Raw genomic sequence first — 27,136 nt, 5'->3', positions numbered from 1 at the left:
TGGATTTCAAATTCAAAGCCATTCTATATGGCTTACTGTGCCACCTAATACAGTACCGTGCTTTGCATCTACAACTCCCAAGGTTTGAAACCCTGCCTCTTCCTTTCCGCTCAGAGTCGCCGCCTGACCCTAGGAAGTCTGGTTGCCGAGCTACGCAGCGCACAGGCTCAGGCTTCCCTCCGGGTCGGCGTAGCCTGGCTGTCGCCGGGCGTGGTGGCACGCGCCTGTAGTCCCAGCTACTCGGGAGGCTGAGGTGGGAGGATCGCTTGAGTCCAGGAGTTCTGGGCTGCAGTGCGCTATGCCGATCGAGGGTCCGCACTAAGTTCGGCATCAATATGGTGACCTCCCGGGAGCGGGGGACCACGAGGTTGCCTAAGGAAGGGTGAACCGGCCCAGGTCGGAAACGGAGCAGGTCAAAACTCCCGTGCTGATCAGTAGTGGGATCGCGCCTGTGAATAGCCACTGTACTCCAGCCTGGGCAACATTGTGAGACCTTGTCTCTTTTGCGTTCTCACCTAAAAGTAGCCTTTCCTCCACGCATCCATCCCTAAGAGAAGGAAAAGTTCCGAATTCATATTCTTGAACAACAGTTTACTTCGTTACGCTCTCACTCCACACCCTCCCCACAGTGAGAAATCTTGTCTTGTTTTTGCCTTACTTCCCCATTATCTAGTGAAACAACTCAATATTCACGGTGCCAAGCACGTAGGAAACCCCGGCCCCATCCTGGACACCGCGATTCGTCTCGTGGCCACGAAGACAGAGTTGAATGAGAATCCCACGGCCCACGCGGACAGCAGGACCCCTCGACGTAGGAACTTCGCTTTGAGGGCTCCTTGACCGTGGAAGGCCGTTCTAGGACGAAAGAAACAGTTCCACTTCCTTATTTCAAATTCCAGACTCCCGACCGAGAAAGGCAGCGGACAGACGTTGCTGTTCCACCCTGAGCCCTTCACCCCAGCTGGGGAAATTCTTCCCGTGGTCCCAGCATAAGATTTTTAGGACCAGCGGGGGTCACTATGGAAGCTGGCTTGAATCCCCAAACACAAGGGAATAAAACAGCAGGATTGGTCCGTAAGTGTTCAGCGAAAGGATGCAGATTCAAGAGAACAGTTTGGGCTGGTTTCAAATTGTTTTGCTGTAATGAAAACACAGTAGATTTCGAAATTCTTCAGGCAAATGACTTGTATACGTTCGCTTCAAGGAATATTGGGTCCTCTGGGCGGCCGTAGATGGGCAAATGCGCCTGCGCGGAAGAGTAGCAGCGTCGAATCTGGCAGTGGAGAAAACTGCGGTAGAGACGCTCCAGCCTCGCCATGAAAACGCGCTTTAGCACCATTGACCTCCGCGCCGTACTTGCGGAGCTGAACGCTAGGTAGGGTCCCACAGGTGACCAGTCTCTTGCGAGGAGTGCAGGAGGCAGAAGCCGCGGCTTCACGGTGAAGACCAGACCGGCTTGCCGTTTTCTCCTATCGCTGTTCGTCTGTGGACCTGGTTAGGCCTGGGTGGGCGCGCGCGCGTGGCGTCTTCGCCGCTGCCCTCGGGATACCTGGGGGCCCAGGGATCGCGTCCTCCACCCTTCCACTCCCGGTGTCGCCAGCTCGCATGTCCCGCGGTCGCAGCTCTGTCGCTTTGTTGGCCCGAGTCACTTGGGTCCGGCAGCAAGCGTTTGGTAAAACTGCAGACGGCAGAGTGGTCATTTGTTCCGGATGTGTCCGGACTGGAGGCCTGGCTTCTTCAACACCTCACACTCCTCACCCCCAAAGAGTGAGGGAATTGCTGTTTTAGGTTGGGATTAGTTGATTTGGACTGAGACCCGGATTTGGGTCTGTCAGCCTGCTGTCATACTTCCTGGGGCCTCGTTTATCTTTTCCCTTGTAATGAAGTAATTGGAATAGATTTTACTGCTTCCTTTAAAAAAAAAAAAGATTGAGTCGTTTCAAAAACGCAAGGCACTGTACGATGTTCCTGGGGCTGATAGACCACTTTTGTACTTAAATGGTTACACTTAACCTACTCTGCGTCCCTATCCTCAGCTGAAGATCTCGTTTCACTAAGCTTTTTTTCAAAGAGTTTCATGTTTCAAACTGTAGTGTAATTTGTTACATATTTCTTTTTTTGCAGCCTGCTAGGAATGAGAGTAAACAATGTTTATGATGTGGATAATAAGACATATCTTATTCGTCTGCAAAAGTAAGAAAAATTTATAGGTTTGACTTACCTTTGGTAATAAAGTCTGAGATAATTGATTTATTTAAGTTACATATTAGATCTTTTTCGCAGAGTAAGCTTTGGCAAATGTCTTAAGAAAAATTTGACTTTCTTCATCCACAGACCAGACTTTAAAGCTACACTTTTACTTGAATCTGGCATACGAATTCATACAACAGAATTTGAATGGCCAAAGAATATGATGCCGTCTAGTTTTGCCATGAAGGTAAATTCGAAGTTATCTTTGAAGCTAAATTGTAAGGCCTGTGGTAGATCATTAACAATTGGGTTTTAAACTGTTTGGTTTTTCTTGTTATGAATAAAATAAAGGTACAGGGAGCAGTTAATGGGATGAACAAAGTAGGTGTTTATTGACTTTTCTCTATTTTCTTTCACATCCTCTTGAGTTCCAAGTCTTTCTGTTCCCACAGTCACCATTCTAGTTCAGGCTTTTATCTCAACCTTACAATCCTTTAATCATAGTGCACCATGGTCCACCAAAACAGTTCTGAAGCATCATTTTTATTAATTATCTCACCTTATTTGGTTCTCTGATTTCTGAATTCACGTTATTTCCTGGCATTGGTGGCTTTCTGTGATCTGCCTTCCTTCTCACCATTTTCCCCTTAGTTTTATCTCCTAGAGCTCACTTTTCTGAATTGTATCCTTTATCCAATCTGTATTTTATTGAAATGCTCAATGACAATAATATTATTTAGTCATTATCTGTTTTTCACTTCAGGGTCTCCACACTGAGCTATATTCCTAGTCCTAGTCCTTTTTTATTTTTCATTTTGAGACAAGGTCTTGCTAAGTCACTAAGATGCCAAGGGTAGGCTGGAACTTTTGAAAGGATGCCAACTATACCTTTGTGGCACTGAGCAGATTGTGTTTCACCAAGCTGCTAATAGGGAAATAAACAAAACAAGCTTTGCATCCTCCTGTTCTTACATGATAGAGAATCCCTTCCTACCTTTCTGTGGTGTGGCACTCTGTTCTTTCAAGGATGCCTTTTATCTTCATTTTAACTTTCTTTTTGGTACTAAAAGTATTCCTGGGAAACTCAAATTGTAAATTTTCCTCTAGGAGATTTAAAGACAACTCTAGGTTTGGGGTACTGTTTAGTGATACAGCCCTTGCTTGGCATGCAAAAACAAACAAAAATCCTGTATGTAGATCACTGTTGAAATCAAATCTTGGGCTGGGGAATGTAGCTCAAAAGTAGAGCACTTGCTTAGCATATATGAGGCCATGGGTTCAATCCTCAGCACTCACTGCAAAACAACAAAAAAAATCACTTTGAGCCAGACATGGTGGTACAAGCCTACAATCCCAGCACTCTGGGAGGTGAGGGTTTTTTTCAAAAAGAAATTAATATAAGCCACTTTAAAAACTACTAAGGAGGGGGCTGGGGATTTAGCTCAGTGATTTCGACGCCTGCTGTGCAAGCCCAAGGACCCATGTTCGATCCCTGGTACCAAAAACAAAAAACTAAGGAGGTCCTGAGTTCGATCCCCGGTACCAAGAACAAAAACAAAACTATTAAGGAAGGGAAGAGTGTTTATTCTAGATAGTTTGAAAAGTCTTATATGTCTTTTTTTTTTTTTTGGTACCGGCGATCGAACTTGGGACTTTGCGCTTTCGAGGCAGGCACTGGAACCACTGAGCTAAATCTCCAGCCCGAGCAGTTCTTTTTTCCTTTTTTTTGGTACTGGGGATCGAACTCGGGACCTTGCGCTTGCGAGACAGGTGCTGGAACCACTGAGCTAAAACCCCAGGCCTGAAAAGTCTTATATGTCTAAATATATAGGCGTATAAAAATGAGAATTTTGCTTTTTGGTTTTTTTTTTTTTTTGGTACTGGGGATTGAACTCGGGTCCTTATGCTTGGGAGGCAAGCAGCAGAACCACTGAGCTAAATCGCCGGCCCTAAAATGATAATATAAGTTAATTTGAATTATAAGACCTGGAAAGAACTTACTAATTTTAAAAGGGTTGGTATGAATTTTTTTTTCTTTTTTTTTCTGCTAGGGATAAAACCTAGGGCCTTGTACATGCTCAGCAAGTGTTATACTTCTGAGTTCCATCTCCCTTCTGTGTAGGGTTCACATTAATTTTAAAAATGAATTTGTGTGCTACTTATGGGAATTTATTTTTTATTTATTTATTTAATTTTGGTGCCGGGGATTGAACTCAGGTCCTTGTGCTTTCGAAGCAGGCAGCGGAACCACTGAGCTAAATCCCCGGCCCTACTTATGGGAATTTTTTAAAAGGAAGTTTTCTTGAAAATTTTACCTTGAATTTGAGTCGTAAAGCATTATTTTGATCTTGACTAAGGAGTCTTTCTTATCCTTTTTGTTTTCAGGTTTTTTTGAGACAGGGTCTCATATATTCCGAGGCTGTCCTTGAACTCACTATGTAGCTCAGGCTGGCCTAGAACTTGTAGCAGTCCTCCTGCCTCAGCCTCTAGAGTGCTGGGATTGCAGAAGTCCATCTACCTTTTTTCCCCATTTTTTGAGAAAGTGTTTTATTATGTAGTCCAGGCCCCTTGATCTTGTTATGTAGCCCATGCTGGCCTTGAGGTCTTGACCCTCCTGCCTCAGCCATCTGAGGGCTCAGGTTATAGATGTGCACTTCACTAAGCTTTCTTTCAAATTAAAAATACAAGTCAACCTTAGGGGCAAATACCTGAAGTCCAACACTGGGGAGGGCAATCACAAGTTCAAGTCCTACCTGTGCAATTTATAAGATCCTATCTTAGAAGTACTGCAAGGACTCTGGGTTCAATCCACCATAATGCAAGAAAGGAAGGAAGGGAAGAAGAAAAATAATTGTAAGATTGTTTTTAGAGGCCACAGGGTAGTCTTGTTACTGGTTCATGTTATACTTAAATATTTGTGCTGAAGGATGTTACATGTAATCTAAAACAATAGATATTTACCAAATCATATGTGTTTGAGTTTAATGTGTTTATTTATTTTTGTGGTACTAGGGATTAAATTTAGGGGCTCATGTATGCTAGACAAGTACTCTGTCACTGGGCTACATTCCCACCCCTTTTTATTTTTTATTTTGAAGAAGAATCTCATTAAGTTGCTCAGGCTCCCTGCCCCCATGACTAGGGATTGAACTCAGGGTCTTTGCTTTCACTGAGCTATATCCCCAGTCCTTTTTTTTTTTTTTTTTTTTTTTTTTACTTTGAGACAGGTTTTCACTAAGTTGGCCAGCTTGGGCTCAAATTTGCAATCCTCTTGCCTCAGCTTCCTAGAGTGATGAGACTGTAGGTATATGCCACCATGCCTGGCACTAATTTTAATAATAAAAGAATCAGGGCCTGAGATTTAGCTCACTGGTTCTGCCGCCTGCTTCCAAAGTGCAAGGTCTGGAGTTCGATCCCCGATACCAAAAAAAAAAAAAAAAAAAATAATAGAAGAGTCATAGGAGGAATGGGATTTAATAAAGAGTGGTAAATGGTAGTTATTGTATTGGATATGAAATAGATTAATCAAAGGCTTAAGTACCAGGAAAATTCTGTTTGAGTTATATTAATAAAGAATGTGGAAATAGAGGTTAATTGGATGTAAGTTGGGTGACTAAAAGAGGGTCATAGGCTCATGATACTGTTTGTATCTGAAGAGGTAGAAATCAATTAATTTGGAACACAAGTGAAACAGACAAAAGGAAATTTGGATACTTAAAAAGAGATTGGCATAGGGCCAAGGATTTAGCTCAATGGTGTCCCATCTGCCTTGAAAGTACAAGGTCCTGAGTTCAATCCCCAGTACTGAAGGAAGAAAAAAAAAAAAGAGAGAGATTGGCCTAGAGACTTTAAAGAAGTGGGGAGGGTTAGGAATATAGCTCAGTGCCTGCTTTGTTGTTTGTTTTTTTTGGTACTGGGGATTGAGTTTGGGACCTTCCACTTTCGAGGCAGGCAGCGGAACCACTGAGCTAAAATCCCCAGCTGTCAGTGCCTGTTTTGTATTCCTGAGGCCCTGGGTTTGTTTGATCCAGTACCACACATGTGCACACACACCATATATATATATATGTAATGTATGTTATATATATGTAGTATGTTATATATGTATATATATTTTTTAAATGCTGTCATCAGGGCACACATTTACCAGTCATATAAAGCAGCAAAATATATTTCACTATAGGTCTTCCATTGTTTTTAAAAATGAAATATAAAATACTGTTTCTGAGCTAGTACTCATCTAGAATAAAATTTTTCCTTTGATGATTATATGACAACTTTTATGACTATACCATTATTGGCCTTTAGGGGCCAGGGATTTAGCCCAGTGGTTCTGTCACTTGCCTCTTAAGCGCAAGGTCCTGAGTTCGATCCCCAGTACCAAAAAAACCAAAACCAAACCATTATTGCCGTTTAAGCATTTTTCCTGATGGTAATGAAAATAATAATGTCTTAAAAAATAAGTACCAAGTAGTTAAGGATTTACTTTTACTACATAAATGCTTTTTTCTTTTATTTCTTGCTAGTGCCGAAAACATTTGAAGAGTCGGAGATTAGTCAGTGCAAAACAGCTTGGAGTGGATAGAATTGTAGATTTTCAGTTTGGAAGTGATGAAGCTGCTTATCACTTAATCATTGAGCTCTATGATAGGGTAAGTTAAATTTGAGGCAAGGGGTAAAGGAATAGAATCATTGGGTCAGCCTTCTTTTATTCGGTATAACATTTGAAATGCTCATGATGTCCAACACAATATTTTTTCCATTGTTGAGTGTCCTGTTAACCCTACGTCCTTTTCGATACTTGTCATTGTCTGACTTAATTCAACACAGCTCTTCGGTTGGTTTTTGTTTTGGTACTGGGTACTGAACTCGGGGCCTTGTGTTTGCAAGGCATGCAGTGGAACCACTGAGCTAAATCCCCCCCTTCTTTCTTTGTTTTTGTTTTGTTTTTTTGGTACCGGGGATTGAACTTGGGTCCTTGCACTTTCGATGCAGGCGGTGGAACCACTGAGCTACATCCCCAGCCCCCTTTGTTTGTTTTGAGAAAGGGTCTTGCTGTGCAGCCCCAACTAGACTCGAAATCATGACCCTCCTGCTTTACCCACCTGAGTGCTGAAATTACAAGTGTATGCCACTACTCCTATCTCCAACAGAGCTCTTCCATAGGGATATTTGATTATGATTATATGGTTTTTTTAAAAAAAGATAAATAGAGGGCTGGGGGAAAAATGGGAAAAAAGAAACAGCAAGGACCGGGGATTTAGCTCAGTGGCACCATGCCTGCCTCGAAACTGCAAGGTCCTGAGTTCGATCCCTGGTACCAAAAAAAAAAAAAAAAATAGAATATCAAAAAACACAGTAGACTACCTATCAAAAATACATATCTTGGGGCTGGGCATTTAGCTCAGTGGTTCTGCCTCCTGCCTCGCAAGCGCAAGGACCCGAGTTCATTCCCTGGTACCAAAAAACAAACAAACAAAATACATATAAACAGCAGAGCTCTTTATGTGGGTATTTGATGATGGTCACATGGTTTACAAAGATAAATAGAATACTGATCAAAAAATATAGTAGAGGCCAGATGTTGTGGCGCACACCTGTGGTCCCAGCATTTGGGAGGCTGAGGCAGGAGGATTGCTGTAAATTTAAGCTCACCCTGAGCTACATATTGAGACACTGCCTCAAAAAAATAAAAATAAAAAACTAAAAAACTACGATAGACTACCTATCAAAAATGCATATCCTTAAAAAAAAAAATGCAGGGCCAGGGATTTAGCTCAGTAGTTCCGGTGCCTGTGTGGCAAGCGCAAGGTCCCAAGTTCGATCCCCGGTACCACAAAAAAAAAAAAAAAAAAGCATATCCTATAACCTATAACCATCATAAAATGCCTATCATAATTTGTAAAAATTCCTTGATTGGCATAATTTGTGTAATTTTTAAAAAAAATCTAAACCACTTTTTAAATTTAGAAATAATTTTAAATTCACAGAAAAATTGCAAAGATAACAGAAAATTGCTGTGTACTGTTCTCCTGGTTTTTTCTTTTTCTTTTTTTTTTTTTTTTGATACTGGGGATCAAACTTGGGTCCTTGCGCTTGCAAGGCAGGCGGTGGAACCACTGAGCTAAATCCCCGGCCCTTCCTGGTTTTTTCTTAATGTTAACATCTTTTGTTTTGTTTTGAGACAGGGTCTCTCTATGTCGTTCAGGCTGGCCTGGAACTCTGTAACCCAAGCTGGCCTCATCTCAATCCTATTACCTCAGCCTCCCAAGTGCTACATTTATAAGTGTGCACCAACATACCATGCCTTGAAGTTAGGTCTTTAATTCTAAATGTGTAGCACATAATTTATTTTTTGCCTGCATAAGCTATCCACTTTCACAGTTTTTCTGTCTTGCTCTTTTTTAAATAATTAATTTTGTTTTTGAGACAGGCTCTGGTGGTATAGTTCAGGCTGGCCTGGGACTCCCAGCAGTCCTGCCTCATCCTTCCAAGTGCTGTGTTTACAGGCATACTCAGGCATGCTACCATACTCAGCTTAAATATTTAAACATTATCAGCATTTTTCTTTTCTTTTTTTTTCCTTCTTTGGTTTTTTGAGACAAGGTCTCGATTTGTAGTTCAGGCTGGCCCTGAACTCACTACACAGCCCAGGATGACCTTGAACTCTTGGCAATCCTCCTGCCTCAACCTTCCAAATGTTGGACTACAGGTGTATGCCATTGTGCCAAGCCAAAACTATTAAAAGATAAATTGCAGCCTAGCATGTAGTGCATGCCTGAAGTTCCAGCTCTTGTGAGGCCGAGGCAGGAGGATTGAGTAATCCCACAGATTTGAGACCCCCTGCAACAACATAGTGAGACCTTGTACCCCCACCCGCCAAAAAGGAGATAGCTTGGTTGTAGGTGAAAATAGCATAATTTTTTGCTTGATTTCTGGAAGACACCTGTTCTGTTTCTCTTAATAAGCCTGTGTTTGCATCCTGCCTCATGGGAATCAGTAAGCCCAGGTGGTGATCACCAAGGTGTTAATGGGTTACCATCCTTCTCTTACCTGGTAGTCACTTCTGCAGTATACTCAGACACTGAGTTTAAAGTTGCTCTAGATTCCCTCAGTGTTTCAAACTTGGAGTCTTCAAAATTTGTCTGTATGATTTCACAGTCTGGGCCAGGCAGTTACAAGGAGCACTTGATATAACTATGGTGCTTTTGTTTTGTAATTTCATATTTGTGACTTTAACTACACTTTTTTTCTTTTGGGGATAGAGTATCAACAGCTAGCCTCGAACTCACTATCCTCTTGCCTCAGCCTCCTGAGTAGCCAGGATTCTAGGCATGTGCCACACACCCAGACCTCTTTCTCACTTTTTCAAAAGTTTGAAGACAGATTTAGGAAAGCATTAAATTGTATTTTACTCTATTGCAGGGAAACATTGTTCTTACAGATTATGAGTACTTGATTTTAAATATCCTAAGGTTTCGAACTGATGAGGCAGATGATGTTAAATTTGCTGTTCGTGAACGCTATCCAGTGGATCATGCTAGAGCTGCTGAACCTCTGCTTACTTTGGAAAGGTAACACCTTTTGTTTATAAGCTCATTTCAGACTGTTTTAAAAAGTAAAACAGGTCATACTTCAGAATATGAAAAACCGTCATAAATATTTTGTTTAGTTGGGTAAGAAATTTAGACTGCTTGAAATAAATATGTATGTAAACAATTAAACCTGACTTGGGAGTAGAAAATGTGGTTGGTTGGTTGATTGGTTGGTTATTTATTTATTTTTCTTTTTTCTTGTACTGGGGATCGAACTTAGGACCTTGTGAGGCAGGTGCAAGTACCACTGAGCTAAATCCCCGGCCATTATTTATTTTTTTGAGACAAGGTCTCATTATATTAGTTCATTCTGGCCTTGAACCCGCTATATACCTCACGCTGGCCTCAAAGTTTCGGTGATCCTCCTGCCTCAGCCTTATGAATGCTGGGAATACAGGTGTATGCTGCCATGCTCAGCTGAAAATGTGTTTTTTAAAACTGAGTTTTGGGTTACTTCAGATGTTTATTTTTTTGGTAAAGTGAGGGGATACTTTAGCTATTCTCTGAGAAGACATATATTGTATTTTGGGCAGAGTTCAAAGGCAGATAGAAATTCTAGCTTACTTGAGAAGTAGGATAAGTTAAGGTGGTAATGAAGGCTGCGCTGACTATTAGTCTACCGTAGAAGTCTTCAAAGTTGAGCATGCATCAGAATTACCTGAAAGGCTTGTTAAGTTCTAGATTGGCTGTCTTTGCTAATTTAATTGATCTAGTGTAGGGCCCAGGAATTTGCATTTCTAACAAGTTCTCTGGTAATGCTGATGCAGCTAATCGGGGCCACATTGATCTACGGGAGTAGGAGTTCTCGGCCAGATATGGTGGTGCATGCCTGTAATCCATTGCTCTGGGAGGTGGAGGCAGGAGGATCACAAATTCAAGCACAGCCTTGGCAATTCAACAGCTTTATCGAGAGCCTGTCTCAAAAGGGGGAGGAGTGGGGACTGAAGATGTAGCCCAGTGTTCAGGCCCTGAGTTTAATCCCCAGTAGGAGGAGAGAGGGGAAGAGTTTTTATTAATTGGTTAGTTAGGTAAAGCCATTTCAGGTGTTATTCAGATGTTAAGCTATGGCACGATTCACAAATGCCATTTAACTTTCATATAAAAGTGTCTCTTTCATGTCACTCATATGTGGGCACATTGATGCTAAGGTTTGTGACTTATTTGAAAAATTACTGATTTCTCTTAGAAAACCTGGATTGAAGTCCCAGGCTGCTGTTCTGGAACCTACTACTTTTTTTTTTTCCCTTGGTACTGGGGATCAAACTCAGGACCTTGTGCTTGCCAGGCAGACGAAGCACACAGCTAAATCCCTGGCCCAGGAACCTACTAATCTTCAATAAATTAGATTTATGACCCATTTTCTCACCTATAAAAGAGACTGATTTGTGTTATATTTCAGGGGATTGTAAAGTTCAGGTGACATTGAAGCAATTGAAAGTAGTGTGGATGGGAATGCTGGTGTAAGGTTTATTACATATAGGGTAGTAAGAGATGCCAAATTTTTTCACAGATTGACTGAAGTAATAGCCAGTGCACCTAAGGGAGAATTACTGAAGAGAGTTCTTAACCCATTACTTCGTGAGTAATCCTGCATATAATGAGGAAATGTTTGCAAGATAATGTTTTTTTTTTTTCCAGAAACATAGCTATATTCTGGTTGAAAATTTGAATGAGGATTTTTAAATGATCTCTTAAGTAAGAATTTGTTTTCAAGGAGCCAAAAGTTTTTTGTTTTGTTTTGCCTTTAGTACTAAGCATTAAACCCAGGGCCCCCTGGATAGTAGGCCTGTCATTGAGCTACATCTCCAGCCCTAAGAAGTTATACCACATAAAGTTTGAACTCTTTGTATCAGATTTTATTTAAAAGTTGTGCAGAGTATGTTATTAGTACTTCAGTGTTAGCTGTAGTATTCTGAGAAAGCAGTTTTTTCCACATCCCTACCAGCACTTACATCTTTATTCTTTTTTGTTTTGTTTTTGTTTTTTGGTACCAGGGATCGAACTCAGGACCTTGTGCTTATGAGGCAGGCGGTGGAACCACTGAGCTAAATCCCCGGCCCTGTCTTTATTTTTGATAATACTCATTCCTACTGGATTGAGGTGATATTTTATTGTGGTTTTGATTTGTATTTTCCCTGATGATTAGTAGGGCTGAGCGCTTTTTAAAAAACATACTTCTTGGCCATGTCTTCTTTTGAGAAATGTTTATTAAAGCCATTTGGTCGTTTTTTTTTTGTTTTTGTTTTTTTTGGCACCGGGGATCGAACTCAGGACCTTGCGCTTGTGAGGCAGGTGCTGGAACCACTGAGCTAAATCTCCGGCCCCTCTTGGTCATTTTTTAATCAACACACCAATCACTCCTAAACAAACCTTGTATTCCAGGAATAAATCCCCTCATGTCTTGGTTTCTTTTTTTTTTTTTTTGATAATATGGGGATTGAACCTGGTGCCTTTACACTGAGCTCCATTTTATATTTATATCATATGTATATATAATATATATATTGTTTTGGTTTTGTTTTTGAGACAGGGCCTAGGTTGCTGAGTTGGTTGCATGAGCTAGGCTTAAACTCACTGTCTTCCTGCCTCAGCCTCCCAGAGTGCTAGGATTACAGTCATGAGCCACCATGCCTTGCTATAATCTTTTTTCATAAGTGTTGAGTGCTGTTAAATTCCTATAATGTGCACTGATTTCTCTGTTTATTATAATCTCAAATGTCTGAAACTACTTCAATTGTTATTTGTTATTTCTTTTTTTTTTTGGTATGGGGATCGAACTCGGGACCTTGTGCTTTTGAGGCAGGTGGCAGAACCACTGAGCTAAATCCCCGGCCCCTCAGTTGTTATTTCTAATAACAATTCAAAATAAGTAAACTTAGTTTTATTTTTACTAGCTGTTTTTATGGAGTACACTATTCTTGTGGGAATTTTTTTTTTTTTGTGGTACCAGGGATCAAACGTGGGACCTTGTGGTTGCACGACAGGCGCTGGAATCACTGAACTAAATTCCCGCCCCTCTTGTGGGAATATAAACATACGTTTTTTAATATTCAGTGTTATAGGAAAATACTAAAAACAATTTCCTCTGCTTTTGTAGCCTATGGACCAGCTCTCCTTGAGCACTGCCTTATAGAAAATGGATTCTCTGGCAATGTCAAAGTGGATGAAAAACTTGAAAGCAAAGGTATGTCTTTGTAGTGCAAGTTTTGTCCATTTCCACTTGCTTTCTTTTATGTGTCCAAGTGGTGCTGGGAATCAAACCCAGGGCCTTAAATATTTTAGGCAAACACTCTGCCACAGAACTACACCCCAAGCCCCCATTTATTCCTTTTTTAAAATGGTGAATTTACTTGTTGCTTTCCTTCTGCCATGTGCCACTGCCTTGAAACCAGCCAGCTATGGACTGAACCCTCTATGAACTGGGCTTGTAGCTAAGAGTTTGCCTTAAATCTCAGAGGAGACTTTGGACTTGGACTTTTCAGCAATGCTGAAACGATTAGGACTTTGGCAACTCTTAGAGATGGACTAAATGCTTTTTTTGCATTAAGGGATATGCATGAGTCTTTGGGGGTAAGGGGAGTAATGTTACGGCTTGTGTTCAGATGTTCCCCCAAAGCTTCATGCAATTGTAGGTGGGGCTTTTTTTTCAGAGGTGGCTGAATCTAGAGTATGTGGTTACTAAATAAGTCCATTGTTGGCTTGACGCTGCCCTAATCCCAGTAGCCTGGAAACAGTATAAGGGTCAGAAAGAGGCTTGTCTCCTGCTTGTTACTTTTGCTGCCCTGAACTGTTTCTCTTCTGCGATGCCCCTCTGCCATGTGCCACTCTGTCTTGGAGCCAGCCAACTATATACTGAAACCTCTATGAACTGTAAGCCAAATAAACCTTTCCCCTTTAAAAAAAAAGATGAATTTCTAATCAAATAATAATAGGGTTTTTTTGTTTTTTTGTTTTTGGTACTGGGGATCGAACTCGGGTCCTTGCGCTTGTGCAGCAGGCGGCAAAACCACTGAGCTAAATCCCGAGCCCAATAATAGGTAGTTTTTACATTTAAACACATTTGACCTATGAGTGTCCTACACCTGCGGGTATTCCTAATGTCTTTTCTAGTGTGGAGCTTTATCCCTAGTAATATACAGTTCAATCTTTTTTACCAGGGATCAAACTCAGGATCTTGTGCTTGTGAGGCAGGCAGCAGCACCACTGAGCTAAATCCCCGGCCCCTACAGTTCAATCTCTTGATCTGCCTTCATACCTTTTGACTTTAGATTATTTTCCCTTTCCATGCTCTACATTTTTGGACTGGTTACTGCACTTGGGGCAGTTGTAATTCTGAGAAGTTGAATTATTACCCTTTGGACTTAGGACATGGGGTGATGCTAGAAATAGTGTTATTCACGCATTTGAATTTCTGTGCTACTTTGGTGTGGTTGTATGATTGAATTAGGTGTTTTTTTTGTTTTTTTTTTTTGGTGCCAGGGGTCAAACTCAGGACCTTGCGCTTGCGAGGCAGGCGCTGGAACCACTGAGCTAAATCCCTGGCCCCTTGAATTAGGTTTTTATGATGCTGTGGGTTTAATCTCCAGTGTGCAGAATAATAAGAATAGCAATAATAAAAAGGGCCAAGGATGTAGGGCTCAGTGATAGAACACTTGCCTATCTTTTGTGAGGCCCTGGGTTTAATCCCCACTGTTGCAAAAAACAAGCAAACAAAAATCTGGTAACCTTTTAGGGAAGCAACATACAGAATAAAGAATCCAGAGGTGGACCAAAATATATGTGGGAATTTAGGAAAAGAAAAGGAAAGATAAGATTCAGTAATAGGCTGGCCATTATGTAAACCAATTAGGGACATGAAAAAATATTTTTTCTTGAGCACTTTATATTTCATACTTCTCTGTTTTTCTGCATGGTTAAGAATGTTTAGTTGACACTTGATTGGAACTTCTTTTTTTTAATTCTCAGATATTGAAAAAGTGCTTGATTGTATGCAGAAGGCAGAAGACTATATGAAAACAACATCCAACTTCCATGGAAAGGTAACACCATGTGTACTTATTGTATATTGTTGTGGTTTATTTGGAAACATATTAAGTGTTCATTAGAGGATCAATATATGTACATTGAATTTTTCTAGTTTGGAAAATTTGTATCTGTAATATGCTTATTCCAGAGTAGTAGTAGGTTTTGGGTTTTGTTTTTGTTTTTTGTTTTTTGGGGGTTTTTTTAGTTTTTGGTACTACTTGTTTTTGGGGTTTTTTTTGAGCTGAGAGTCCTATCCTGTCCTGTCCTGTCCCCCCACCCCATACTGGGGATCAAACTCAGGACCTTGAGCTTGCCAGGCAAGCCTGGCACACTGAGGTAAATCCCCAGCCCTTGTTTTTTTTTTTTTGAGACAGGGTCTTGGCATGTAGTTCAGGCTGGGCTTGAGTTCACTAGCCCCAGCTGGCCTCAAACTCAAGGTGATCCTCCTGTCTCTGGCTCCTGAGTGCTGAGATTATAGGTGTGCACCACCATTCCTGGCTAAACACAAGGCCTTGTGCATGTTAAATACTGTTGAGGTACATCTCTAGCCTCAGGGTAGGTTTTTCTTTTTTTAAAATTACTGTTGGTTTGTAATTTTTGTTTATTCGTTTTGTTTTTGAGATAAGTTCTGGATTTATAGTTCAGGCTGGCCTTGAACTCACTATGTAGACCAGGCTGAGTTTGAACTCATGGCGATCCTGTTGCCTCAGCCTCCCAAGTGCTGGATTACGGTGTACACCACCATCCCCGGGTCTTGTTTTTTTTTTTTTTTTGGTACTGGGGATCGAACTCGGCACTCGGCTTGGGCACTCGGCTTGCGCTTTTGCACTTGCGCAGCAGGTGGTGAAACCACTGAGCTAAATCCCCCCCCCACCCCCCTGCTCTTGTTTTTTGAAGTGCTGGTGCTGAGAATTAGACCCAGCTCCTGGCATGTGCTAGGCTAGTGCTTTACCACCATCGTACTATACCCCCAGCCCTTGTTTCTTATTTTTTTATAGAAAGTACAATGTCAGTCAGTATCAGCATTTCAGAAAAGTTGAAGATTGAGAATGTCTTCTTGAATTGATTTTAGACAAAGAAGCATATTTTAATTTACCAGCAGTTTTTAAAAATTAGGTGATTTGTAGCCCTCTAATAGACATTTTAAAAATTATAAATGTTTTCCTTCTCTATTCCAGGTATTTCTTTACTTATAAAAAATTAAATTAGTATCAGACAGGAAGAATAGATCTTTGTTAATTATGAACAAAATTAATTTTAATATTGGATTTTTGTAGGGGTATATCATCCAGAAAAGAGAAATAAAACCAAGCCTGGAAATAGATAAACCAGTTGAAGACATACTCACGTAAGCATGTAGGCATGGGTCAATTTGCTTTGGGTATTTATTAATGTTCTTGAATGTGATGTAATAAATATATTTTACAGGTATGAGGAATTTCATCCTTTCTTGTTTTCCCAACATTCTCAATGTCCATATATAGAATTTGAATCATTTGACAAGGTGGGTTTTCTGTTTCTGTTTTTTAATCAGATAGTTAGCATCAGAATTATATGCACTGTTAAGTTTCTGTCAGCTTGCTTTCATTGAGAAATCAAAAATATTCTTCACAATCACTATGAATCTGGGCATTGAAGGTCAATGGAGTTACAGATATAGCTTCTGGAAACAGTTGTTGCCACTTTATTTCAAAATGAAGGACCAAAGATTTCAATGTAATTTGATTTTTTTAATTTTTATTTTTTCTTTTTGATACAGTCTCACTATATAGTTCAGGCTGGCCTTGAACTTACTATGTAGCCCAGACTGGCCTCAAACTTGCAGCAATCCTCCTGCTTCAGCCTCCTGAGTGTGGGATTACAGGCATGGGCCACCATGCCTGGCTGAAATTTGATTTTTTTTTTCTGGTATGAGGAATCCAACTCAGGACCTTGCACTTGTAAGGCAGGTGCAGTACCACTGAACTAAATCCCTCGCCCTGAAATTTGATTTTTTTTTTGGTACCAGGGATCGAACTCAGGACCTTGCTGTTGGGAGGCAGGTGCAGTGTCACTGAGTTAAATCCCCAGCTTGAAATTTGATTTTTGATACTGTTTAGCTGCATAATAAATTTACTGGAAATCTGTTCAAGTTCTTTGAATAGCATTATGAAACAAGTAGGCTACATTCTGTGTATGCAAATTGAAGTAGAGACCGTATTTTTTTAAAGCTAGTTTTTTTCTCTTTTTAAATAAGGCCGTGGATGAATTTTATTCGAAGATAGAAGGTCAGAAAATTGATTTGAAAGCTTTACAGCAGGTATGGTATTATTAAAAACTTATATTAAACCAGCTAGTCTTAGAATAGTTTGATAAGTAGTTGATTGTCTTAGTGATTTTTGTCCTTGCTGAGACAAAATGGACAATACCCACAGGTTAAGGGAGGAGAGGTTTATTTGACTCATAGTTTATAGAGGTTTCAGTTCATAGTTGGCTGGTTCCAAGGCAAAGGGGCATCACAGAGGAGAAACAGTCCATGGCGGGCAGAAGACAGCAATAGCAAGCAACTGACCAGCAGTGACAATGGCAGCTTTCTTTCTGTTCCTTCTATTTTATCACACCCTTAATCCCAGCATCCTTAACCTTAGCACTGCACCATGAATCAGTCCTAGCATCACACACTCTAGATCCAGTTACTCTGAAAAACCTCACCTAGGACTGCATGAGGCTTTGCGGGGACATCTAGACACAGCCATAACAATAATGCACTCATTTAGGAATGAGCAGCCTCTCAGAAGTAGTGGGGGAAGAGGTATGGGAACTCCCTGATCTCTTGGTTTATAATAGAGTAAAGTATAGTATTATAGTATCCCATTGTAGTAAAGTATATCCTCATTTATTCCATCCATTTGTCAGATACACTCAGAAAAGGGAAATAGCTGGGCATAGTGGTGCATGTCTGTAATCCCAGCACTTGAGAGGCTAAGATTGGAGGATCACCATGAGTTTGAGGCCAGCCTGGGCAACATAGTGAGTTTAAGACAAGCCTGAACTACATAGCAAGACCTTATCTCAAAAAACCAAAAGAAAGGGCTGGGGATTTAGCTTAGTGGTTTCGCCACCTGCTGTGCAAGCGCAAGGACCCAAGTTCGATCCCCAGTACCAAAAAAAAAAAAAGAATAAAATGAGAAGGTGAAACCTGTTATTTATACCCCAGTATGGTTTGCTTTATTAAAGCAACAAAAAATTTCTCAAACTTGGCATTTATGAGAATACTGTTCTGGGGAGATTTTAAATTGGCAAGAGAACGGAAAAAAGATTTTTCTTTGTTTTTAATAATACATGGTGTTTTTTTAAAAAAAGTTTTAAAAAATTTTAAAAGTCGATCTTTAATAATACATTTTCTGTATATCGTAACTCTGTAAGAAAGATTTAATATGCATTATTTTTCTAGCCCATTTGACCAGGTATTTAGAGGATTTCTTAAAAAATAATTTCACAATGGGCCAGGGATTTAGCTGAGTGGTTCCACCACCTGTCTTGAAAGCACAAGGACCCAAGTTCAATCCCTGGAACCAAAAAAATAAAATAAAACAAATAACAACAACATAAAACGATCCTTTTGGGCTGGGGATTTAGCTCAGTGGTTCCAGTGCCTGCCTCGTAAGCACAAGGTCTCGAGTTCAATCCCTGGTACCCCCCCCCAAAAAAATTCACAAATTGGCAACGGTCACTCTTAGTTTGGATTTTCAAAAATATTACTAAAGTCTGAAAATTTTTATGCAAAAATTTCAAATAATATGATTCTTTGCACCCTCTCCCCTTCAGCTGTTTTTTGTTTTTGGTGGTACTAAGGATTGAACCCAGGGCCTTCACATTGGGCTTCATCCTCAGCCCGCTTTTTAAAAAAAATTTTTGTTTATGAAGCAGGAGCTTGCCAAGTTATTAAATTGCCCAGGCTGAAGACAGCAATTCACTGTGTAAATTGTGATTTGTGATCCTCCTCCCTGAGCCTTCTGCATGCTTGGACTATAAATGTGTCACCATCCCTGGTTAACAGCGCAGTTTCAAAACAGGTAGTTAATGTGGGCTGGGGATTTAGCTCAGTGGCACTGTGCCTGCCTCACAAGCCCAAGGTCCTGAGTTCAATCCCCAGTACCACAAAAAAAAACAAAACAAAAAAACAGGTAGTTAAATGAATTACATAATGTGATTATCACGTGGTGGCAGTACTTTGGCTCGTAAAAATAGCTTAGCTGTAACACTGATTCCTGTGGTTTTCTGTATATCAGAATACAGGCTGGGCATCTCTAATCTGATCTGAAGTGCCACAATATCTGAAACTTTTTTTTTTTTAGCATTGCTGGTGCTCAGAAAGTTTCAGATTTTCAAGTTAGGGATACAGAAACGGTAAAGTCTATACAAATACTGTAAAATCCAAAATATTCCAAAATCTGCAATACTTTCGGTCCCATGCTTTTAGGATAAGAGATACTCAGCCTGAACCTGTGATTTATTTTGGTAATCATTTTAGGTTTATTTTTAGAGACAAGGTATTGCTATATAGTTCAGGCTGGCCTTGAACTTTATGTTGCCCAATCTTGCTTTGAACTATTAATGATCCTCCTGGCTCAGCTTCCTGAGTGTTGAGATTACAGGCATGTGGCACAGTGCTTGATTGAAGTTCTTTTTTTTTTTTTTTTTTTTGGTACTGGGGATCCAACTCGGGTCCTTGTGCTTGCACAGCAAGCGGCAAAACCACTGAGCTAAATCCCCAGCCCATGAAGTTCTTTTAATTTTCACCATTCATATGATTTAAATTTTTTTAATGTTTCATCCAGCATTTGAATAGTCATTAATTGGTGGTGCAGTTACTAATGTTAGAAACTTTGTCTCCACATCAGTGGCCTTGGAATGTTAAGTTACATATGAGAAAGTGGTATACAGAAGGTCAGATAACCATCATGAACCTTTTTTGTTGGTTGATTGGTTTTGTTTTATGGTAATGAGGAGGGAATGAGGGGCTTTTCACTGAGCTACATCCCCATGTCTTTATTTTTTATGTGTTGACAGGGTCTTACCAAATTGCTGAAGCTGGACTCCATCTTGCAGTCTTCTTGCCTCAGCCTGCTGAGTGCTGGGATTACAGCCATGTGCCACCATGCCCGGCTGTTGTTAATTTGGGGGGAGGGTTGCTCTATAAAATACTGGAAATAATGCCGATAAAATTAAAAGTAAAAATAAAATAACGTGTTTGGTAATTGATGCCCTATAAGAAATTATTTCACCAAAATTTACTTTTATGCCATAAGGAAAAAATGTCTTGAATTCTGCTTGTTTTAGTAATGCCAGGGAGTTAGGGGCCTATCTTACAGTAATGTAACCTATAATCAGAAAGGTATGCAGACAGAGGATGAAGCATTTTCTAGTGGGACAGGCTCAGGAAAGCGGACTGTGGGAGGAACTTTAGCTAGCTGACAACGGGGAGGGGCAAGGTGGAGTCAGGGTAGTTTTAGAAGATAGGAGAGAGAGAGAGGGTACCACAAGGCAGGAGAAATCTAGGTTTTAAAATAATGTGTTTTCTCACCCAAAGGAAAAACAAGCATTGAAGAAATTAGATAATGTCCGAAAGGATCATGAAAACAGATTAGAAGCTCTTCAACAGGCTCAGGTACTGTGTTTAACCTTTTCAGATGCTTTTGAAAAAATGATAACCTCAAATGGCATTATAATCAGTGTGTCTGTTTTCCTCTTAAGGAAATAGATAAACTGAAAGGAGAGCTCATAGAGATGAACCTACAGGTAGTGGACAGAGCCATACAGGTGGTTCGAAGTGCTTTAGCCAATCAGATAGACTGGACGGAAATCGGGGTCATTGTGAAAGAAGCCCAAGCTCAAGGAGACCCTGTTGCAAGTGCAATCAAAGAATTAAAACTGCAAACAAATCATGTTACAATGCTGCTGAGGTAAGCTTGATTCTTGGTTAAGTAGTTAGCATTTGTCTTTATTTTGTTATTCAATAGTTCACTGTATTCATTTAAAGGCTTTGTATTTGAAAATTTATTCTCAGAAATAGGAAAAATTAATTACACTACAGTAAATAATGAAACTCTTAAAGAACAGTACTCAGCCAGGCATGGTGGTGCACGCCTGTAATCTCAGCACTCATGAGGCTGAGGCAGGAGGATTGCCATGAATTCAAGGCCAGCCTACACTACATAGTGAGTTCAAAGCCACCCTGAATTGCATAGTGAGACCCTGTCTCCAGAAAAAGTACAGTATTATGAGCCATATATAATTTCATTGAGGAAAAAAATTGAAAATATAAGAGATGTCATTGACATTAGTGAAATACTATTGAATATTTTTAATAGAAATCCATACTTATTATCAGAGGAGGAAGATGATGATGCTGATGGTGACGTCAGTGTTGAGAAAAATGAAACTGAACCACCAAAAGGAAAAAAGAAAAAGCAAAAGAATAAACAGCTGCAGAAGCCTCAGAAAAATAAGCCATTGCTTGTTGATGTTGATCTCAGCTTGTCAGCATATGCCAATGCCAAAAAGTAAGTTATTTAAGTACAAATTTTAGATAAGATATTTGCAGTTAGTAAGGGTATTAAAGATATTAAATACAGTTGTTCCAAAAAAAAACAAAGAACAGTTGTTATTTTACCTGCACATGCTACTTTTGGTGAAATAGCCCCCCCCGCCGCCCCGTACTGGGGATCGAACTCAGGACCTTGCCACTTGCAAGGCACGTGCAGTGCTGCTGAGCTAAATCCCCAGCCCCTGAAATAGTTCTTTAAAATTTAGTTTTGTGTATAATGCAACTCTGTCCTGTGTGATTGAAGAATCTGTAAAATTAGAAATAGCTAAAGAATAAAGATTTTACTCAAACTGCGATTTTATTTTTAGGTATTATGATCACAAGAGATATGCTGCTAAGAAAACACAAAAGACTGTTGAAGCTGCTGAGAAGGTACTTAATATTTATTAGAGTGAATGTTATTTTTGCCTGCTTTAATTACCTTAATCTTTTTTTGATACGGGGGATAGAACTCAGGTCCTTGCCCTTGCGAGGCAGCCAGTGGAACCACTGAGCTAAATCCCCTGACCCACCCTAATAATTTTTTGTGTTTAAAATGAAACTTTCTAATTCAGAAATATCTTTCAATTTAATTTTGTTTTAAATGTGTGTATTTTCAGTACTTGTTTTCTTTTACACTTTTTTTTTTTTGGTACCGGGGATTGAACTTGGGACCTTGTATTCACGAGGCAGGCGCCAGAACTACTGAGCTAAATCCCCGGCCCAGTAGTTGTTTTCTTCCCCAAACTTGCTCCTTCCCTCATTCTTTTCCATCTGAGCAAATAACACCTTCATTCTCTGCTCAGATTTTGGAGGTATCCTGAATTCTTTCAACTGTATCCAATCTGTCAGCAGATCTTTTTGATTTTTATTTTAAATTTTCACCAGAGTCTGGCCACATTTCTGTTTTTAGCAATCAGGCTGCTGTTATCTGTGTTCACATAGACTATGTTATTCTCTCACTGGATGTCCTACCTCTTCAGCTATAGCCTGTTCACATAAGAACCATAGTGAAGCTTTAAAATCACAAGTGAAGTCCATCCTCTACTCAGAACCTTCAAGGTGCTTCCCATCTTAACACAGTTCGGAGCTCTTCTCCTGGCCTCAACAGCCTGTCTGATCTCTTCCTTCTGACCTCATCACCTGCATTCCTTCTTTTGCACGCTTTTTCTGGCTGCATTGGAGTCATAGCTGTTCCTAAAACCATGCTGCATTGCTGACCTCTGAGGGCCTTTGTACTTACTATTCTTTCTGCCTGAAATGCTTTCCCTCAAAATTTTTATGATTTGCTGGGTGTGGTGGTGCAAGTCTATAATCCCAGCACCAGCTGAGACAGGAAGATCATGAGTTTGAGGGTTCCTGGGCTGCATACTGAGATCCTGTCTCAAGAAAAAAAATCATCCATTCATCTTTGTTTTGTTCATTGCTGGTCCTGATTCCTGGAATATACCTGGAACAGAATAGGCACGCACTTCTGTTAAATGAGTAGCTCTAATGACTTGGCTCTCTACTACTTACTGCAACCTTATTTCTTGACATTTTGCTCTTGGATTAATGCTTGCTGGTCTTCCTTTGGGTTTGTAGAAGTCTTTTTTTTTTTGGTACCAGGGATCAAACTCGGGACCTTGCACTTTCGAGGCAGGCGGCAGAACCACTGAGCTAAATCCTACCCAGCCCTATAATACTCTTCTTATTCTTTGATAGCTTCATTGGTTTTTCAGGCTTTAGCTTAAGTGCTGTTTTCTCAGAGATGCCTTCTTTGACCGTAATCCAGCATAAATGGAGTCCTCTTGTACTGTCATAGTATTTTTTCAAGCACCTATGATATGTTTATTTGAATGATTACACATTTAATAGTTCTCTCTTCTAGAGCCCAGTGGGGTGGGGGCTTTTTGTCAGTCTTGTTCACTATTACATCCCCATATCCAGCCTAGCATCTGAAAGTGCTAGATAGGCACTTAGAATCAGATAAGTGAACAAGATGGTTCTTAATTTTTAGGTCTGGAGCAAATATTTGCATATGGTAAATCTTTGGCAAGTTAGTATTTGAGGCACAAGATTTTTATTTGTCATAAAATGGAGTACTGCTCAGGTATAAAGGATGAGAAACTAGAGTCATTTATAGCTAAATGGATACACATTGAGGCCATACTCTTATGTGAAATAAATAGGACACGTGTAAATACCGAATAGTTTCTGTAGTGTAAGAAACTAAAAGTGTACATAAGGATTAAAATGAATAATTGATAATTTGAAATAGGAAAGGTCCAAAGGTGTACGGGTGGTGGGAGGGGAACGGGAAAGGGAAGAAGAGAAAGGAAAAATTATGAGAAAAGAAAAAACAAAATGGAAACGAAATCTATGTACATAGGGAAGGGTGGAGCGGGTGAAGGGTGCACAGGTAATGGGAAAAAAAAATAAGAACTAAGATACATCATGTACAGGTACAAGCACCCAGTGTTAAATGTAAACGTAAAATATACCAATAGAAGAATTTTTTTTAAAAAGATTTTTATTCATTACTTTTTTTTTTTGGAACCAGGGATTGAACTTGGGTCCTTGCAAGGCAGGCAGCAGAACCACTGAGCTAAAATCCCTGGCCCTCATTTCTTTTTACATAGTGTCATTTTGTAACATTTTAAAAGCTATTGTTTGTTTTGGTGTTATTTACACATATTCTAAACAAACTTTAAATTATTTTCTCATAAATAGGCATTCAAGTCAGCAGAAAAGAAAACAAAGCAAACATTAAAAGAAGTTCAAACAGTTACCTCTATTCAAAAAGCAAGAAAAGTATATTGGTAAGTGTTTTACCTTTTTAAAATTTAAGTTTTTGATTTTACTAAAATTATACATGCACATTGCTTAGAAAGTCAAGCTGTTCTACAAAGCTTATTAAAAAGCTGGTGCCCCCCTCCACCGCCCAAAAAGACAGTAGCCCTGCAGTTGTTCCTCCCTCATCCCGTGGCCTGCCCTCTCATGGAAAGCACTTTTAACTGCTTTAAATGATTCTTTTGATATTTTCCTTCCTTTCTCTTTATAATATGCTTATAATGCTGCTGCTTAATTTTTGTTTTAGTCTGTTGTCCTCCCACTATGGAAAATGAGGATTTCACTTTGTTTCTACTTTTGTTACATAGGAGTTACAGAGTGATTTTTGTCAAGTTTGTAACACTGTTATGAATATTTAAATTGTAGTCACAGTTGAGCCTTATAGTATTTTGTTTTCTTTTCCTTCCTTGCTCAGTGTTTTGTCTTTCCTGGAGTTAATTTGCCTTTTAAAAATTTTTCTTCTTCTTTTTTTTGGTACTGGGGATCGAAAAAATTTTTATTCTTAATCACTAATCTCCAAATTATCTTGTGTTTCTAATACTTTGGTTTCAGTGTTTTCACCTTGCTGGAGTCAGAAGTTTCTCTCAAAGCTTTCTGACCAACTTTATTTTAGATTGGTTCTCTCTAAGCATCTTTGTGTGTGTGTGTGTGTGGCAGTGGGAATGGAACCCAGGGCCTTCTCATTGAGCTACATCCCTAGCCCTTTTTTATGTTCTATTTTGAGACAGGGTCTTGCAAAGTTTTCCAGGCTTGGTTTGACTTTTTGATCCCCCTGCCTCAGCCTCTCAGTGGGATTACAGGTGTGTGCCAACTACATCTGGTCTTCTTTAAGCATCTTTCTTTTTTGCATTGCTGGGGGTTAAACCCAGGGACTCACATGTGAAGGAAGTACTCTACCACTGAGCCAAGCTCCAGCTTCTAAGGTCATTTTGAGAGTTGATATTTTTGTATAATCTTTTGGGTTTTTTTTGGTACCTGGGATGGAACTCGGGACCGTGCACTTGCAAGGCAGGCGCTGGCACCACTGAGCTAAATCCCTGGCCCAAGAGTTGATATTTTTAATATGCAGCTTGTTTTTGCCTTACACAATAGATGTTTATACATCCCCTCTTCTGTTTTTTTCCCCTTCCCATTTTTTTCCTCCAGAAGTTCAAGAATTCCATACTAGTACAGGTTGGTGATGTGGTTTAATATATTACACTGGGTCCTTTGTGGGCTTGCTTATTTATTTATTTATTTTTGGGTACCGGGGATTGAACTCAGGACCTTGCGCTTGCGAGGCAGGCGCTGGAACCACTGAGCTAAATCCCCAGCCCCTTAGTTCTTTATGTTGTTTTGTTTCTTTTTGTTGTTGGTGGTGTTGTTTTGTTTCTTGAGGCAAGGTCTCCCTTTGTAGTTCAGGCTGGCCCTGAACTCACTCTGTAGCCCAGGCTGGCCTTGAACTTGCATTGGTCCTCCTACCTTAGCCTCCCCAGTGCTGAGAGTACATGCCACCACGTCCAGCTCCTGGAAACTTTCAGTTCTGAGACATTTTCTTGTTATAGTTTTTGATAAACTGCCCACTTTTTGTTTTGTTTTGTTCTTTTCTTTCTGAAAATTCTGTTTTTTAGAAATGAAACCTCTTGGGTAGGTCCTCCAATTTTCTTAAATTTTCTATTTTTCAATGCTTTATCTTTTGTTCTTTTTGGTATTCTTTTCCTGTAAGTCTGTCTTCTTCTAATTGTTCCTAAGTTTTATTTTTTATTATTATTATTATTAGGGGTGGGGTTGAGACAGCGTCTCACTATGTAGCCCGGACTGGCCTTGAACTTGCAGTGATCCTCCTGCCTCAGCCTCCTGAATGCTGGTATTACAGGCCTGGTTCCTTTAGGTTTTATTATATGTAAAGGTATACAACATAGTATTTTGGTACATATGTGCATAGTGAAACGATTACTATCGTCAAGTCCATCATCTCATCACATTTACCCTATTTTGCTGGGGAGTGTAGGAGTGTGTAAAATTTACTGTCTTAGCAAATTTCTAGAATACAATACTATATTATTAACTATAGTCCTCATCCCATACATTAGGTCTCTAGACATTTTCATCCTTCATAACTGCAACTTTGTATCCTTTGATGAAAGGTCTTCCCATAAACTTACTCAGCAGCCCCCTTTTATTTATTTATTTATTTATTTATTTATTTATTTGGTACCAGGGATCGAACTTGGGTCCTTGTGCTTACGCAGCAGGCGGTGAAACCACTGAGCTAAATCCCTGGCCCAGCAGCCCCCTTTTAAATCTGTTTTATCCCCAGCTTTCATGTTAGAGGCTTTCATTTATATATGGTGTTCTTTGTCTATTTGTATTTTATAGTAGAGTATTAAAATGCTGAATGGAGCTGGGCATAGTGACAAACACCTGTAATCCCAGGATTTGGGAGGCTGAGGCAGGAGGATTACAAATTTGAGCCCTGTTTGGGCAATTTAGTGAGACCCTTTCTCCAAAAAAAAAGAGTGGGAAGGCAAAGGTTGTACCTCAGTGGGAAGGTCCTGGGTTCAGTCACCAGCATCAAAACAAAAAGGCTAACTGGAAGTTCTCTAGGTTCCTGGGCTTGAGGCGGATCAGTGTGGGTCATTGTGTACGGACCCTTATTGTCTTTAGCTCTTTGCTTCTTGATCTGGTTCTCCTATCCCAAAATGGTTCTTTTTCTGTCCTACTTGTAAGGTCATGAACTGGCTGTCAGCATTTGGGGAGCTCAATGGAGTGACAGGCTAGCAATTTTAGCATGGACTATTTCAGACATTTGCGCCACTCTGTTTTATGTATGTTAAGTGTTTTACGTTACCCCTACTTCCGTTAGAGTGTGGGAAGGAATTAGAAGTGTAGAGCTGGAAAGAAGATCTAGGGAAATAAATGAACGGAGCTTTGGGCCGGTCTTTTT

General features: G+C 40.0%; 2 protein-coding genes and 1 non-coding gene across 8 annotated transcripts in view; 2 read left to right on the top strand and 1 right to left on the bottom strand.

The window, feature by feature from the left end:
- The first annotated feature begins 203 nt into the window (after positions 1 to 203).
- Positions 204 to 503, top strand: LOC147828827 (signal recognition particle RNA). The gene has a single exon (XR_015450105.1).
- A 714-nt stretch (positions 504 to 1,217) lies between these two features.
- Nemf (nuclear export mediator factor) overlaps positions 1,218 to 27,136 on the top strand; it is a 55,432-nt gene continuing 29,513 nt past the window's right edge. For 3 of the 6 annotated variants that reach the window (XM_087208057.1, XM_004835584.4, XM_021262574.2), the window contains exons 1-16: positions 1,218 to 1,375; positions 2,125 to 2,193; positions 2,335 to 2,437; positions 6,717 to 6,842; positions 9,616 to 9,764; positions 11,296 to 11,363; positions 12,883 to 12,969; positions 14,751 to 14,824; positions 16,088 to 16,158; positions 16,239 to 16,314; positions 17,047 to 17,109; positions 20,383 to 20,460; positions 20,547 to 20,755; positions 21,164 to 21,355; positions 21,708 to 21,771; positions 24,091 to 24,179. In XM_087208057.1, coding sequence (XP_087064183.1) covers positions 1,317 to 1,375; positions 2,125 to 2,193; positions 2,335 to 2,437; positions 6,717 to 6,842; positions 9,616 to 9,764; positions 11,296 to 11,363; positions 12,883 to 12,969; positions 14,751 to 14,824; positions 16,088 to 16,158; positions 16,239 to 16,314; positions 17,047 to 17,109; positions 20,383 to 20,460; positions 20,547 to 20,755; positions 21,164 to 21,355; positions 21,708 to 21,771; positions 24,091 to 24,179 — 1,577 coding nt within the window. In that variant the 5' untranslated portion in view covers positions 1,218 to 1,316. Of the gene's footprint in view, positions 1,495 to 2,124; positions 2,194 to 2,334; positions 2,438 to 6,716; positions 6,843 to 9,615; positions 9,765 to 11,295; positions 11,364 to 12,882; positions 12,970 to 14,750; positions 14,825 to 16,087; positions 16,159 to 16,238; positions 16,315 to 17,046; positions 17,110 to 20,382; positions 20,461 to 20,546; positions 20,756 to 21,163; positions 21,356 to 21,707; positions 21,772 to 24,090; positions 24,180 to 27,136 lie in introns of all 6 variants that reach the window. The other 3 variants (XM_013075010.3, XM_087208056.1, XM_021262573.2) reach the window with 3 other exon arrangements.
- Positions 19,474 to 27,136, bottom strand: part of Klhdc2 (kelch domain containing 2) — a 38,611-nt gene continuing 30,948 nt past the window's right edge. The window contains exon 13 of the mRNA XM_013075049.3: positions 19,474 to 19,996. Coding sequence (XP_012930503.1) covers positions 19,987 to 19,996 — 10 coding nt within the window. The 3' untranslated portion in view covers positions 19,474 to 19,986. The remainder of the gene's footprint in view (positions 19,997 to 27,136) is intronic.

This window comes from Heterocephalus glaber, unplaced genomic scaffold (assembly GCF_053883595.1).
Source record: "Heterocephalus glaber isolate CG9 unplaced genomic scaffold, H.glaber_assembly_v1.0 deba00000901, whole genome shotgun sequence".
Taxonomy (NCBI): Eukaryota; Metazoa; Chordata; class Mammalia; order Rodentia; family Bathyergidae; genus Heterocephalus; species Heterocephalus glaber.
This window is presented reverse-complemented; position numbering and strand designations above follow the sequence as displayed.